The sequence below is a fragment of the Patagioenas fasciata genome, chromosome 24, assembly GCF_037038585.1.
Source record: "Patagioenas fasciata isolate bPatFas1 chromosome 24, bPatFas1.hap1, whole genome shotgun sequence".
Classification (NCBI taxonomy): domain Eukaryota; kingdom Metazoa; phylum Chordata; class Aves; order Columbiformes; family Columbidae; genus Patagioenas; species Patagioenas fasciata.
Window position 1 is genome coordinate 7,381,093 of NC_092543.1, and position 15,191 is coordinate 7,396,283.

Sequence of the window (15,191 nt, forward strand, 5' to 3'; positions counted from 1 at the left end):
TCAATAAATGGTTTGGTAGTGCTCTGCATGGAGAAGGCTCTTTTGGACAGGCTGGAAGGGAAGCCCAGTAACCCCTCTGGGTTACTGGTCATGACTGGGAGAAAGGGGCTGCTTCTCCTCCTGGGGAAGGAGCTTGGTGTGCCGTGGGGGGACAAACCCCCAGTGCTGTCGTGTCCAGCGTGTCCTGTAGAGGAACTGGGAACATCAGGTCCCCCAGTGCTGTGAGTACTGGACTTTGCGTGGGCCAGGCAGCCTGGTTTCTAACCCGCTTCACTTGTGGCACTTACACTTGGCTCTTTGTGGAGTGGGAAGGCTCATTTCCCATAACAGTGCTGGAGATTGTCATCTCCAACTGCGCACAGGCTCCGGAGCTGCAGAGGCCACTGCAAAGTGAAGATGAGAGCTTCTCGGGGTGCGTGGGCTGCTGGAGGCACATCCCCTCCTCAGCTCCCGGGAGCATCCCCCGGGTTCCCAGAAAAGGTTATCTGCAGGCACAGAGCTGCGGTTTGCATTTGAATTTTGGGATAGCAGGTTGAGTCTGGCTCTACGTGTGCAGAAAGCACCTGCCCTCCCCGGGGCTGGCAGCAGGTCCCTGTGCACAGGGCGGCGCTTGGCGCCGGCTCCAGACCTGCACCGAAACAATTAGTGTTGTTGTCTTTTGGGAAACACTGAGTCAGCCTGACCTCAAACAGCTTTTCAAAGAAGCAACCCAGAAACCTCCCACGGCGTGTGCGAGCCTCTCGTGAAGGGGTATGCAGAGGGCAAGGGACGGGTTTTGCTTTGCTTTAGGATGTCTTTGCGCTTTACCTTCTGGTAATTTACTGAAATTCTCTGTGCCCGTTGGGTGCCCTGTGCGAGGGGCTCGGTGGCACCCCTGCCCTGGCCGCAGAACACGTGCCAGGGAGGAATGGGGGCTCCTGCTCCCCGGCACACGGAGACAGCGCATCTCTGCTGGTGGCGTTACAGCCCAGTGCCTGCGTGTGCGCCGGGAAGGACTCGGCTCCTCTGGCCAACACAAGCAGCCAAGACAGGGTAAGAATAGGGGCCCTGTGTGCCTTCCCCCTTCTACATTGGCCTGATTAAACTGTGAATTCAGTGGGTCTTAAGTTTCAGACACAGCTTACTTTGGTCCAAAGGCTCTCTGGCATCTTGGGGTTTCTGCTCATAAAAGCCATAGCTTGCACTTGCAGCAGCTCATAACGTTTTATTGCTGTCTGAGATGGTATGCTGGAGAAACAGATCTTTCGAGAAAGAATAAAACAAAAATGGGAACTTCATAAGAGCTGATCTTTCTGGAATTATCTTCCTGGTAATTGCCATTTCAGCCTGCGGAGAACCTGCTGCTCTGCTGTGGCTTTCACCTCCTCAGAGGTTATTGCTCTTCTGTTCTCTGAAATAGTCTCTCAAAGTAGAGAAAGTATTTCAGCCACTAATACAAATTGAATTTGTTTTTTTCCAAGGCTGACATCCAGCAGCCTCTCCTCCCGGGCGCACACCGAGCTGTGCCGTGCTTTCCCAAGGGCCGGGTTTTTCTAACCAGATTAGAAGCGATGGGTTTCTCGTGAAGCTGCCTGGCCACGGCTGCGGTGCCCTGATGTTCCCAGGGACAGCACCGAGCAGGTGAACCAGATCGCTCAGATGCCGCTCCTGGAGCGTTCGAGCATGAAGGTGCTGCTGTCTGTCACCCCCGGGGAGCCCGGCTGTGGTGCCCGCCCAGAGAACCCTGGGGCGAGTGCAGGGCTTTGTCTGCAGCTCTTGCACAGCCCCTGCACTCAGGACCCTGCTTGCTCAGCTGTGTCCTGTGCTCAGTGCAGCCCCGCATCTGGCCGAGCTCCTTCCACATTCCTCTGTGCTTTGGAAATCATAGGCCAAGGAACATAAATTACAAAAATACAGTCTGGCGGGCACCGTGTGAATTACTGACCATTAGCGGTGCTTTTCCCAAACTCTCCTTTTATAGCTCTCTGTTCTGTTGTGTCGAAGCTGATTTGTTTATATGGTTTCAGAGATGATGTTTCTCTACAACAATGTTTTTCCCCTAGTTTCGGATTGGTTCCTTTCCGCGGTCAGTGACACCATTACTTGGCACAGCGTCGCTGAAGTTGGGTTTGTGCAGTACCCGCGCTGGCCGTGCTCAGCCGCTGAACGTGCTCCGCAGCAGCTGCAGCCCGCTCTGCTGCTTTGCTGTTCGCTCCAGGGGGAATTCAGAGCATAAGGAATGACTTAGGCCTGATGCAAGAAGATGTTCTTGTGTTAAATGCAGCCGTATGGCTCTGCACAACTTCTGTCACCGCTCGGTTCTCCCGTACCCCCGACCAGGCTGAGGGCTGCATTGCCACTGAACGAATGGGCTGCAAGCTCGGCTCCACAGAGAAGGGAAGGACCTTAAAATAGGAGGGGAAAGTTCTGGACAGCAAGCAGTTGCTTTCTTTGCTGGCTGCCCTAGGGAGGAGGCGTCTGCTCCACCCCTGCTTCAGTCTGAGACGACACATCACGCCCTTGGTGAGCTACTGGCAGTGCTCCCGTTGACTCAAACGGCATGAGGAGATCAGCCCAGCCCCTTCGTCAGCATAAATCACCATTGCCTGCCTGGCCGCCGTGCCGCTCGCCTGCTGTACGCCAGCGAATCTTGGCCCGGTTTCTCCAGGAAAGAAGCCGTTGTTTGGTACGGTTCTGTCCCGAGGAGCAGGCGTTCACTGCCAGAGCTGCTCTCCCTTCCTGGGAGTAGCACAGCAGACCCTTCACTTCCCACATTTACAACGGGGTCTCTATTTTACCTGAGTTTGTACAGAAAAAATAATCTATGTTAAACATTTTTTCATCCTACTTACTTTGGGCAGCACCCTCCAAAACTGTTAACAGAGAACTAGAGGAAGGAGAGCATGAGGCACATCCAGCTGCAGGCAGCTGTGGGGACTGTGCATGCATCTATAGAGACCCACTGCAGTCCCCAGGGCATCATTACAGCATCAGAATCTTGTACTGTGTGCAGTGGATAATAACAGCTGAGAAGTAAGGTCAGAGAAGCCCAAAACTTGATTATAACTGCTTGATCCCTGCCTCATCCACTGCAGAGTAGCTGACAGCCTTATCATGTTATCCCCACGCATTAAGGAGATGTTGATGTTGTCCAGCTCCTCTGTGTTGGTCTGTATCTCTTGACCCTTCTGAATAATTGCCTTGAAATGCCACTGCTGCTTTATTTTCTTTTTATATTTTACTGGAAACCAGGAAATGAATGTCCAAAGGACTGTATGCTGGGATTGTCTGTGAGGTGCCCACCGGCACCTTGGTGGATCTGAGCAGCGCAGGGCCTCGGCTTCCCTCCCTGCTCTGGCTGCTCCCTGCTCACCAGCAGCTCGCCAGGCACAGGCATTTCCTCTGGGGACTGTGCCACGCTGTATTAGACACATATCTGCTCCCAGATCTTGTTCCTCCCAAGACAGCTGGCTGTCCGATGGGAATAAACCCATCAGTTGGCACAAAGCTCAGTGACAGGGCGTTTGTTCACAACAGCAGTGGATCCAGCTCTTCTCCTTCTGTTAGACAGGATTTTGCCTTGACTGGCTCAAGTAGTTGCTGGTTCCTGACCTGCTCTGTGTAAAACCCAAAGGGTCTTTTGTTTTTTTTTCTGTAGCTGCTAGATTGTGGAGGATCTGGGGGAGTCAATGCAGGTAGCAGGTCTTGTACGGGCCGTGAACCAAACCAGGTGCTACTACTGCTGAGCCAGGCCAGGCTGGATGTGCCTCTGCTGTCCCCTGCCCTGTGCACTGAGCCACCTGGCCTGGCAGCGTGGCACCTCCTTTCCCAGCTACTCCTTTCTGCTCTCAGCAGGCAGCGAGCAAGTGACAAAGAAAAGCTTCAGCACCGTGTTTACCAGTGTAGCTGCACAGATGCTCTGTTGGCCCCAGAGGAGCTCCGGCAGCCTGTTGTGTGCTCAGTTTTCCCCGTTACCTGCACACCAGGTGTGTGGCTCAGGGCAGAGTCCACGGCTGCTCTCCGCTGCGGGCAGGGGTGTTCCAAAGCCTGGCAAGCGTTTCCCCTTCGGAGCTGCCCCTGCATGCAGCCTGACTTTTGGGGAGGGGGGTGATCGGAGCACCTAACAGAGCAAACCGCGCTTAACCACCACCCTATGAAGCGCGCACATGATTGGACCCCAGCTGAGGATGGGTAAAGGAGGCAGAGCTGTCTGAGCACGCCCCAGGGGGACGGCGGTGGGGAGCCGGGGGCCGGGCCCCCTCCACTCCCAACCCGTGTCCCAAGGCGGTGTCCCGGACCGTCGGGCGGGTCCTGGCAGACGCCGTTCGGCTTTGGCGGCGTGGCGGCCCCAGCTGCCCTCGCCCTGAGCATCTCCCCCCGCCGGGGGCCGGGCTGGCCGCGCTCCGCCCGGCCGCTTCCAGCGCCGCCCCCGCCGCGCCCGCCGCGCTCCCCTTTGTGTGGCGGCCCCGCTCCGCGCACTCGCTGTCCGCTCCGCTCCGCTCCTCTCGCACCGGCACCGCCCGGAGCCGCGGGCGCCGCAGCCCAGCCCGCTCCGCGCCGGCACCGCCCGCCGCCCGGCCCGGCGAGCTCAGGTGGGTCCGGCCGCCGCGGAGCCTCCGGCGGGGCGGGCTGGGGAAGGGGCGGTGGGGCGGGGGTGCCCGCCTTCGGCTGTCGTGCCCGCACCGGGCGGCTCGGCGCTCCGGGTGCGGCGGTGTCCGCCGCGCCACAGCCCGGTGCTGGCGGGGAGGCTGCGGGACACGGCCCGAACCCCGCCCCGCCGTGCCCCGGGACATCGCCCTGCGCCGGGGGCCGCCCGCATCCCCGGCCCTGGCGGCTGCCATGGCAACGCGGGTACCATGGTTTCCCTCGTCCCACGGTTGCCTGGTTACCAGCCCCCCGTGCTGAGAAGGATGCTCCGGCGGTCCGGCCCGCCCCGCTGCAGACCCTGGGGCACACCCTGCCTGCCCCGGCGCTCCCCGGGCCGGCGCTGTGGGACACGGGGATCCCGGGGAACGGGGAGGTATTCTCCTCTCCCAGTGTTTGGCAGCATTCTGGCTTCTGTTGTTAAATATTGTACTAACACCGTAGCAGTACATAAACAGTGAAGTGCTTTACCCTGCGAAAGCAGAGCAAAGGCAGGGAAGAGCGTGTCTCTCAGGGTGTGTAATTAATGCTTCCTGCAGAAACAGATATCGGAGTCCATGTGGTGGAACTCGGATCTTGCAGGAATATTTCTGTGGGTGGGAAAGTGACAGGTGGTTTGTGTGGATGTGAATAAGCTTTGCATCATGAAAGAGCAGCCTCTTGGGAAAAGCTGCATGTGGACTTGAAGCTGTCCCCTGCACCCATTTCAGCAAGCTCCCAGTGTTCTGAGGCACTGTTGGGTCCCGTTGGGACTTTTAGCCCCGCTGGGTGGTTTCATTCCCAGCTTGAAAAGAAGTCAAGCCCAGGGAGTCCCTGCCTGCACACAGCAGGAGCGTGGTTCCGAGGTGGAGTGATGGGGAGCGCGCGAGGGAAAGCTGCCAGCAGAAAGTGCAGAGCCTGGCCACCTGTTAGAGCGTTTGTGAGCCTGCTGGAGAACACCCCCGCGCCCAGGAGGCGTGGGGCTGGCTGCACCTTCCTCTCGTCAGGCTCTTATTTCACGTTTGCCTTGGAATTTCGGCTGCCTCCTTGAAAGTTAGCCATTCAGGCGACACAGCGTGGAGTCACCGTTTTGCTTGGAGTTTAGACTTGGCTGCAGAGGACAACTCCCCAGCATAGCAAACCTGCATTTTGGTGTCTGGTTGTGTCCCCGTGTTTGCCTTTTGGGCTGTTTGTGTGTTTTCAATGTGTAAAGCAGCCACCAAGCTCTGCAGCTGTCATGTCACCGTACCACCCACGCCCGGAGCGGCACTGCTCACGCCAGGCAGCACAGAGGTGTCCGGCAGAGGGGCTGTGCCGTCCGGCTGTCCCTTCTCACCGCGTGCAGCCGCAGCGGTGCTGGCCGGGGCAACAGCCGTGCCCAGTGGGGACTGCTGTTTGCCTTGTGCTTGCTGGTGGTCGTGGCCGATGGCAACAGCGAAGGAGAGAACGGAGAAAATGTCCGCTCTTTGATGCTCTGCGGAGCGTGGCAGCATTGTGGTACCCCAGGACAGCTGGAAGCTTGAAACAGCTTCTCTTACGCTGCTGTTTCAGTGTTTTCTGGTGATCTGGATTTCCCTCGCCACCAGGACCTGCCAGGTAACCTCTGCTTTTGCCTGACCTGTTTGATTCCCGTTGTGCTGATGCCCGGGGTTCAGCCAGCGCGTGGCAAGGGCTGGGGACAGCTGGGTGTGGCGGGGGACGGAACACCTGGGGCGGATGCGCTGGTCAGGTCTGCAGCGCCCGCTAATCTGCTGAACAAACGAGGAGGGAGCCGGAGCAGCAGGCTCCTGACGGGAGGTGCGGTGTTTACTGCCTCCCCGGAGCCAGGGGCTGGGATCCCTGCTGCTCTCCCGAAGCCGGCGCTGCCGGGCAGCCATTAGCTCGGCAATCATTCTGCTGGAGGTTTGCTCAAATGAAGGGCTGGCCTCGCTGTTTCATGCCTGCCACTTCTCCTTAGGGGAAACGTGTATCGTCGGGGTGGGCTGGGGACTGCGCGTCAGCCAGATATGGCTGCTTTGGCTAAGGCTTCTTGATGTTTTAGGGCCAATTCCCTGGGGCTGGAAGAAGCCCTGCAGTAGGCAAGTTTACTGCTGGGGTGCAGGTGAGGAGTGCAGCACAGGGTGCTCTCAGAGCCTCGTTCAGCCAGGTTCAGCAATTCCATGCGATTGTGGGTGCTTGCAGACATCGACCTGGTCAGGGCTGCTCTGTGGGGGTCTGTGGATGAGTCTCATTGAGCAGAAACAGGGCTGAAGAGTGGGTTCCTGGGGCTCGCGGAGAGGGTTTCCTTTGAACATCCCCTGCTTTGGGGAGACACCGCAAACCCGGTCTGCTATCTGGCCAGCCTTTGAATCGGCACCAAATTCGGGAAGTGCCGTCCACATCGGAATGGCAAGGGCTGGAAATCTCTCCTTCTCTCTCATTTAGGAACACGAGGCACAACAACAGAAACGTTAATAGCCAGATTGATGCTGACGTGAAATGGCAGAAGAGCACATCTATGCAGAGCTGGAAATGTCCATTCACACATGCACACTCTTGAACGCTCCGGGCAACGGAGCGCTGCTGTCATGGTCTTGGGGGCTTTGCACAGAAACTAGAGATTTTAACTAGGTCTGATCTTCAGGAGATGCCCTGAGGACTCCTGACGGAAGGAGGAGGCTGCCCAGCATTACACTGTGATGGCTGAGACTTGACAGGGCTGATCCAGGCAAAACAATGGAGAGGAAAATGGGCCTTCAAGATTCAGTCCCATTACAAATTTACCTGCCTTGCTCTGGCATGATTTGCGGTGCTATGGAGAGCTGATCAGTGGGCAGCAGAGAGCGGGGCTGCCTGTTTGGGCCCTCCTGACACCCACCCTGCCGTGCAAATGGGGAAGGTGGGGGAAAAGTTTGGCTTTCTCTCTTAAAAGTACAGATTGGGTCAAGGCGAGAGGGAAGGGGAGCTCTGGGCACCCCTGCCCCGCTTCCTGTGCTGCTCTGCCTCTCTGTATTAAGGCAGATCTCGCAGTTTTAACAGGAAAGAAAACATGTTTTGATCAGGTCTCCTGCAAAGCGCGCTGTGCTGCCCGTTCCCCGCGGTTTGCATGGGTGCGGGGCTGCTTGGTTTGCTGACTGCACCTTTGTGTCACTAGTGGGGAGGAAACAGGGAGATTTCTGCCCAGCAGAGCAGTGCGGGTGAGGAATGGGCTGCGCGGATGTGGCCGGGCATGGGGCTCCATTGCTCACCAGGCAGCTGATATTTTTCTGCCGCCTTTGTGCAAAAGCACATCTGGATTCAGTGTGAACGGAGGGCAGGGAGTGGCGCCTTCCTGTCTTGGAACATTGCGGTCTGGAGGCGCAAGCAGGGAAACCGGCAAACCCTTTGCAATGTTTGCTCTTCTCACTTTATCTCAGCTTCACGAAAAAGTGGGTGGGCCAGCTTGAAGCAACCCAAAAAACCTGCGGCACTTCGCAAAGCATATGCTTCCTTGGAGGAGAACTGGGCTCGTTTGCACTCCAGAATGCTGTGTTTGTTTTTCTAGCAAGGACACTGCCAATCCCCACGGTTAACTCGCGCCGGATGAGTTTTAGCGTGCGGAAGTGTGTCAATTCTAAGAAGCGAGTTAGAAAAACAACGAACATATGTGCGCTTGTGCTTGCCTTGGCAAAAAGTGAACTTTACTGCGCTAAACTTGAGAAGCCAAACGCTGAGCAGAGGACTGGAAACAACATCTGTGGGTGAGCGGGGCCCCCGGGCGGGCCTGTTTCCTCGGTGGGTGCTGGAGCTGGGACACGTTGGTGCTGCCAAAGCACAGCCAGGCAGCCGGCAGCATGGCTCGTGGGTGTGCGAAGTGGCTCTGGGAACTGTGCCCCGCGTGTCAGACCCTCTCGGCATCACAGGCCCGTGCCATAAAGCACTTTTGCAGGTGTCAGCGGGAGCAGCCCGAAATAGAGAAGGTGTGAGGGTGTCTGGCTGGTGTGTGATGGGTGAGTGGGGAGAGTGCGGCTGTCGGGGTCCTGTGCACTGGGGGTGCAGGGGCTCAGCGCGGGACGGTTGGTGGCACTGAGCTGCTGCCGCAGTAGTACTCAAATAACGGCAAAATAAGCAGTAAAAAGCTGATGAGTGATTTGTTCAAAAAATAAAAGGCGTCATTAATACGCTACAAGAGCCAATTAATATCGTTCTTCTAGCAATGGCATGTGCTGCGTTGCATCTCCTCGTGCACATACAACACCCTCATATCGGGTAATGACAGTGGTTTTTGTGCTGGCAGCTTCTGCAGTAAATAGATAAAGGACATAGGAAAATGTGTAGCTAGAAGTTACTGTATCACCAGCTGTTGAGTTCTTTGTACGTGTTTCTGAGACCTGGTAATTATCCAGAATTACGTGGCTCTGCAAATGAGGGGGCTTGTCTGGGCACCGGGAGCCAGCGGCACGCTCCAGCGCAGCCCCGCGCTGCACAATGGCAGCAGCAGCTGCAGGCGAGGGAAATTAAACCCTCCAGCGTTCAGATAAAACACGTTTATTTCGAAATGACAAGACATGGAAGGGGAGGGAAGGACGTGAATTATCATGGGACGCAACTTGTTCTGATGAATAAATTGGGTTCTGGAAACGTGCTCCCTGCACTGGTGGGGTGAGCGCGGTGCTGGAGGCGCCTTCCTCCACAGGCGCGATGGGAGCTGTGTCCTGACGGCAGCACCGGGGACCAGCCCGCAGAGCCAAGCACCATTCCTGGGCACCTTCATGGCGGAGCCGCGGCAGGAAGGGTTCAATAGCCCCGTGCTGGGGATCTGCATCCGTCAGCTAGCGGAATTCCTGCTTTGTCGAGGGCCCCTTGCTTATCAGCACTAATCCAGCGCAGCAGCTGCAGCAGCTCTGTGACACTCGGTGCTATCAGGGCTGTGCAGAGTGCCCGATAACCCCGCCTTGCTCTCCTGCACCGGCAGCAAACCCACACCATGTATGGCCACCGATCCCCGTGCTCGGGTGCTCAGCGCCCGCCCGGCGGCAGCGCGGCACAAACACACAGAGCCCTGCGTGCGGGCGGCACCAGCGCACCCCTGCGCTCCCTCCCAGGAGACGCGTCTGCCAAGCCCCCTGTGCCTGGTGAGAGGTGTCCCCTGCATGTGGCCACCGCAGAGGGACGGCCGGGTCCCCAGTGCCAGCTGGCAGGACGGAGGGCAGCTGCTCCCCCGGCCCCTCGGGAGGAGGAGGAAGGACGATGGGGGTCAGTTTGTAGGTACCGTGCGTGCTGGCAGGGCTGTCACTTTGCAGAGCGGTGGTGCTGGGTGTTGGCTGCTCCCAGCAAGGGTACGTGTCCCACACGGGTGCAGCAGCAGCTCGGGGTGTGGGGACGTGCGTGCCCGAGCTGGCAGGGAGCATCTCAGCCCAGCCAGAGCATTGGAGGCTGGCAGCCCTTGGGAAGGGTCCGTGCTCCAGCCGGGTGTCCCCGTGTTGGTGCTTGTGAAGGGACAGGGACAGGCTCAGCTGGGAGGGGACAGCGGGAGGTTTATGGCCTCTCCTTGCTGCTGCAGGTGAGCGCAGGGAGCTGGGGGGGGCAAGTGTGGCTGTGAGCTCATGTCCCACCAGGGCCACTGACCTCGTTGTAGGAATGTGCCATAATTACCATGCTAATTGGGACAAATTCAAGCATGCTCTGGGTGAAGGGCACAGTACTGACCTTGATGGAGAGATCACAGCCCTTGTGCTGGCCCCATTGCTTGCAGTGCAACCTTGAGGCTCGAACATGTACCAGAGCCCTACAAAACGGTTGTCTGTCTGTCTGTCTGCTCAAACCCTTCCCCTGCCACCGTGTCCCAGTCGGGCTGGGTGCAGATGTGGCACCAGGCATCATGGTTGGCCCCTGGTCGTTTCCATGGCTCCTTCTCCCAGCGTGGGCTGCAAAGACACAGGCTGCCCGTGGTCCCCCTGCACCCCAGCCCCATCGCGGTGCCCCCCCAGCTGCCCAGCTGCTGAGCCGCTTCTCCCCTCTCTCGCAGTGGCCATGGAGGCAGCGCTCATCTTCCTCTGCTCCCTGCTGGTGCCAGCGGCCGTGGCAGACGGTAGGTGACAAGAGCTTTCAGGGGCACAGGGACAGCTTGGGGGACAGCTGCTCCGATCCAGGGGGGCTGGCATGGGGCAGCACAGGGTGCCTGTGCTGGCAGGGGGGCTGTGGGGCTCAGCTGGGAGAGGAGCAAGGCACTCACCCCACCCTCCATGTCTACTTATCTGCAGTGGGCACCCAAGAGAAGGAGGAGGAGGAGGACCCTTTTAACTATGGTGAGCATCACAGGTGCATGGGGATGGGTGTGTGAGGGCGATGAGGAGCAACAGAGGCTGCGCCCTCCCCCGAACCCAGCAGGAACCTCTGTGTGTCGTCCCCACAGATTACCAGAGCCTGAGGATCGGGGGGCTCGTGTTTGCTGTGGTCCTGTTCACCGTCGGAATTCTCCTTATACTCAGTAAGTTGTGGACCAGGCAGGTTCTGGGTGCGGGGGCCGTTGTTCTGGGTGTGGGGGCCGTTCTCCTGGGGGCAGCCATCCGGAAAGGCCGTGGCCCGTTCCCTCTTTGGCCACCTTCACAGTGTTTCTCTCCCTTCACAGGCAGGAGGTGCCGGTGCAGTTTCAACCAGAAGCCCAGGTGAGTGAGGGCAGCCTGGTGGGAACACGTGTCTCCCTTGGACAGCCCCCCTTTCCTGGGCTCCCTCCCACGCCAGCAGAGCGGCCACGCTCTCTGAGCATCCCCTTGGGGTGCCTGGTGCCCGAGCAGGGGGACGCTGTGTCGCAGGGCTGCTGGGGGCAAAGCAGCTGTGCATGCTCCAGGACACCCTTCTCTGCATTCCCCTGTGCTGTTGGGCATCCCCCCTGGGGTGGGGTGCAAGTCCCAGCCTCTCTCATTGTTCTCTTCTTGCAGAGCTCCCGGGGATGAGGAGGCTCAGGCGGAGAACCTGATCACTGCAAATGGTAAGGCCACCTGCCCCGCGTGCTCTGCTGCTGCTTCGGCGCAGCACCAACCTGCAGCGGAGCTCTCAGCTCGGCGCGGGGGGTTTGCCCTTGGCTGGGTGCTGCAAACCGCTCTGCTCTTCCCTTTGTAGCCACGGGAGCGCCGAAAGCAGAGAACTGAACACGAGCCATGCGGTGAGTCCCAGGGCGGCCACGGACCGGCCCAGGCCAGCGTGGGTGGTGGCAGTGGGGCTGTCACAGCTGCAGTGCTGGGAGGGAAGGGGGGAGCCTGTGGGGCTCCAAGTGGCCCAGTCTGCTGGGACTGGGCAGCTCTGCAGCCCAACGCTGCGGGGCTGAGCCCTGGCAGGGGCTGCGACAGGGAAACACACAGTGCTGGCCAGGTCCAAGGTGTCCTGTGCTCAGCCAGCCCCAGGCAGCCCAGCAGGAAAAGGAAGCATCTGTCCAGATTTTTGTGTGCATGATGTTTCCGTTCCTTGTGCTCCTCCACCCCAAAGTGGTTTTATTTTTAGGGCCCCTGGAGAGCTGAGCACGAGTCCCCCGGGGTGTTTGGCTCCTCGCCCGCAGCCAGCGCTCCCCGCGCTCCTGGGCTGTGCCCCGCGCACAAACCCGCGCGGCCGGTGCTGCCGGTGGACCAGCCCCGTGCGGGGCAAGCGGAGCTGCTGCTCCCAGCCTGACTCGCTGCTCTCCTTCCGCGCAGACCCGCGGACAGACGCTCGGACCGCAGATGCCAGCGGCCTGCGAGGAAACTGAAACCGCAGCAACAGGTCCCTTTAAGGAGATGCGAAGCTGCTGTGTCTGTGTTACCCTCTGTACTCCAGCACCGGTTCTCTGTTTACTAACCCAACTAAACTCCGCTCTGCCTCCCGTGGTGTGTAACGTTGATGTGAGATGACCATTACCTCTAGGGCTAGTCGTTGCTGATGTTGTAATCGTGAGTCTCTCTTCACCTCTGTCGTGCTGTGCGTGTGACTCGGGCTGTGTACGACTGGCAGGGGCTGCCCCCCGGCCGCCCCCAGCCCCAGGCAGGGGAGCTGCAGGCAGGGCAGCTCGTGGTGCTGCGGTTCACCCCGGCTGGCTCTGGGCAGGGCTCGGGGACCAGTCCCGCGGCACTTCGGGGACCTGCCCAGCGTGACTCTGGGCCGCACATTGCCGTTTCAGCAATAACCGCCCTGCACGCCCCCAGCCCCAAGGCAGCCACAGTGGGGGGCGAGTCGGGCAGGGACACCCCGTGCCTCGACTCCCCTCGGTGGTGGCACCTGGGTGCTGATTTGAGGCTGAAGGGAGCTCCCCTTTCTTTGCTCAGCACTCTCTGTTTGTGTCCCTGGCTAAAGCCAAGCCCTTGTCTATGTGGGATGCTGTTCTAAATGTGAGGAAATGCTGTGGTGGCAGAGGGGCCCGTGAAGTCCCCCAGCACGGTGACACTGTGAAAGAGGGCGGCTGTGCAGCGGTGACCCTGCCAACCAGCACACAGCGGCTCCTCGCCAACGCTCTGCCTGCCCGAGAGACGGAGGCGAGCAGGTTAAACAGCCTCTGAGGGCTAAAGAGAAACACGGACTGAAGTAACGATCCTGCTTGTCTCCGGCAGGGAAGGGGCAGTGGCGTTCCCTCCATGCTCCGTGCCCTTCCTGATGCCCTGTTGCTCCCTGTGCTGTGGCCCAGGACACGGCCACCTGTGTCCGTGCTGCGTGTTGTCCCGTGGAGGTTCCGTGTCACCAGCCCCCGATGCCAACTGCCCCTTCTCCCCGCGGAGCAGTGATGAGCGGTGCTCGGGCTTTGCGCGTCTGAGCTCGCACAGTGCCGGCTCCGGAGGAGCTGAGCCCTGAGTCCATTGTCACCTTGTGTCTGTTGGTGGGTTGGAGGCAAACCAGCACGTCTGGCCCCTTCCCCAAGGCCATGGGTGTGCGGAGCTGTGGCCTCAGCCAGGACTGGGTCTGCTGGCTTGGTTGTGCCCCTTGCCAAGGCATGGTCAGCAGCAGGAGATCCCCAGGGCTGCACTGAAACGTGTCAGAGTGCCGTCCTTGCGCTGGGAAGAGGTTCTTGTCCTCCGGGGGGTTTTGAGAGGAGTTTCTGCCATGCCCACCCCACCATAGCGGCCCTGCCTGCAGCGTGGGCTGTGTCACCGTGTGCTTTGCACCCCTCGGTGGGGCTGGCATTACACTCTGTGCCGGGCAGAGGGACCACGTCTGCTGCACTGTGCCCCTTCCCCTCCTCCTGGCCATGGCACGGAGCTGTGCTGGGCGCCCGCTCCGCCGCAGAGCAGACCCCGCGCAGCCCAGCCCCTGTGTGCGTCCCGCATCGCGGTGCCCGTGCTGTCTGTAGTGTGCTCTCGGTGTTAACACGGAACAAAGAAATCCCTGTGGTGTGTAGAAATGGCAAAAATCCTGACTGTTGTAAAATAAACTGAGCTATTGTGTTTCCTTTTAAATAGGCGAGTGTGCTGCTGTGCTGAAGGACTGGTGTGTTCTGTGCTGTGACCTAAGGGGGGAAAGGAATAAAATGTCGTTTTTATTGGTGCCTGGCTGCGTTGTCTCAGAGGCTGGGGCCGTCCAGGTCTGGGGGAAGCGGGACCAGGGCTCCAGCTCTGCGGGGACATTGGCTGGGCAGGCGGCGAGCGGCTTCCCACGCCGTCCCTCTGCGCCGGCAGCCAGGCTGGGGCGGAGGGGAGCGACGGCAGCGCGTCCCCCCAGCAGCACAGACGGGCTTTGTGCTGCCCGCGGCAGGCTGGGTGAGCCCCCTCCCCGCCACACTCTTTCCTGCAGCCAGCAGCACTTTCAACAATGGCCAGAGACTGTGTGAAGGGAGCAGTGAGCCCGGCTGCACATCCCTGAGGGATGCGGGCACAGAGCCCCCTTGTCCCTCTGCCACTGGCACACCGATCCAGGGGCTGCTGGGCAGCGTCTTGGCTCTGTGACAGCAGGGTGGCCCCATGCAGCACCCTCCCAGGGCTTGGCTTCACCTGCCGGCACCGGAGCTGAGCTGTCCTGAGCACCAGGCGCCCATGCTCCTCGAGCCCTGGGCATTGTGAGGGGAGCACTCCCCAGGGCTGGTTTCCCCCGGCCACCGCAGCCCTAATCGGCTTGGGCGCGTGACTCCCGCTCCCTGATTGCCAGATTAGAGCAAACTGGATTGAACAGCCCGCCTGGCAGCTGGCCTCGCTGCCCAGGACCAGCGCAGCCCCGCGGGGTGCAGCATCCCGGTACCCACTGCCAGGTAGGGATGCAGCACGGACGTGGCCATGCTGGGGTGCTGCAGGGGGCCCCAGATGGCTCAGCTCCGGGCTGGAAGGCACCGACCAGCCGTGGGGGGACCCACAGTGCCAGGCTGTGGGGATGGAGCGTGCCAGCTGCTTCTCTCCAGCAAAATGCAGTCGCAGCCTGTACCCGAGCCCATCCCTCTGCCCCCCGCCTCGGGCTCGCCTCCGCAGCGGGGGGTGCAGCAGGGTTGCCCTGATGTTTGGAAAGCAAGGGAGGGCGTGCCGACCCCCTCCCAGCTGGGACGGGGCCACCCGCAGCTCCAGGGTGCCCAGCTCTCCGGGCTGGCACGGTGGGCGCGCACCCTGCCCTCCCCTCCCAGGCCTCCTTCCCAAAGGCGGGCGGGAGCCCTGCGCCTCCCCGCGTGACTGCGATAAACATTACACCGA

The 15,191-nt window shown here is 60.0% G+C and overlaps 1 protein-coding gene across 7 annotated transcripts; it reads left to right on the top strand.

The window, feature by feature from the left end:
- Window positions 1-4,220: 4,220 nt before the first annotated feature.
- FXYD6 (FXYD domain containing ion transport regulator 6) lies at window positions 4,221-14,059 on the top strand. Of its 7 annotated transcripts, none has more exons than XM_065855600.2 (8): window positions 4,221-4,571; window positions 10,589-10,651; window positions 10,824-10,868; window positions 10,976-11,050; window positions 11,192-11,228; window positions 11,502-11,551; window positions 11,683-11,725; window positions 12,249-14,059. In XM_065855600.2, the coding sequence occupies exons 2-7, from the start codon at window positions 10,594-10,596 to the stop codon at window positions 11,709-11,711; spliced, it is 294 nt and encodes a 97-aa protein (XP_065711672.1). In that variant the 5' UTR covers window positions 4,221-4,571; window positions 10,589-10,593; the 3' UTR covers window positions 11,712-11,725; window positions 12,249-14,059. The 7 variants fall into 7 exon arrangements, with proteins under 7 accessions (XP_065711672.1, XP_065711671.1, XP_071654924.1 ...); XM_065855599.2 differs by lacking the exon at window positions 4,221-4,571 and adding an exon at window positions 7,939-8,321; XM_071798823.1 differs by lacking the exon at window positions 4,221-4,571 and adding an exon at window positions 8,382-8,570.
- The last annotated feature ends 1,132 nt before the right edge of the window (window positions 14,060-15,191 follow it).

Coding starts and splice junctions, on each gene's coding strand:
- FXYD6 (XM_071798821.1), top strand. CDS start 9,552: ATGGCCACCGATCCCCGTGCTCGGGTGCTCAGCGCCCGCCCGGCGGCA. Junction 9,817..10,588: donor GAGGAGGAAGGACGATGGGG/GTCAGTTTGTAG, acceptor CCTCTCTCGCAG/TGGCCATGGAGGCAGCGCTC. Junction 10,652..10,823: donor GCCAGCGGCCGTGGCAGACG/GTAGGTGACAAG, acceptor ACTTATCTGCAG/TGGGCACCCAAGAGAAGGAG.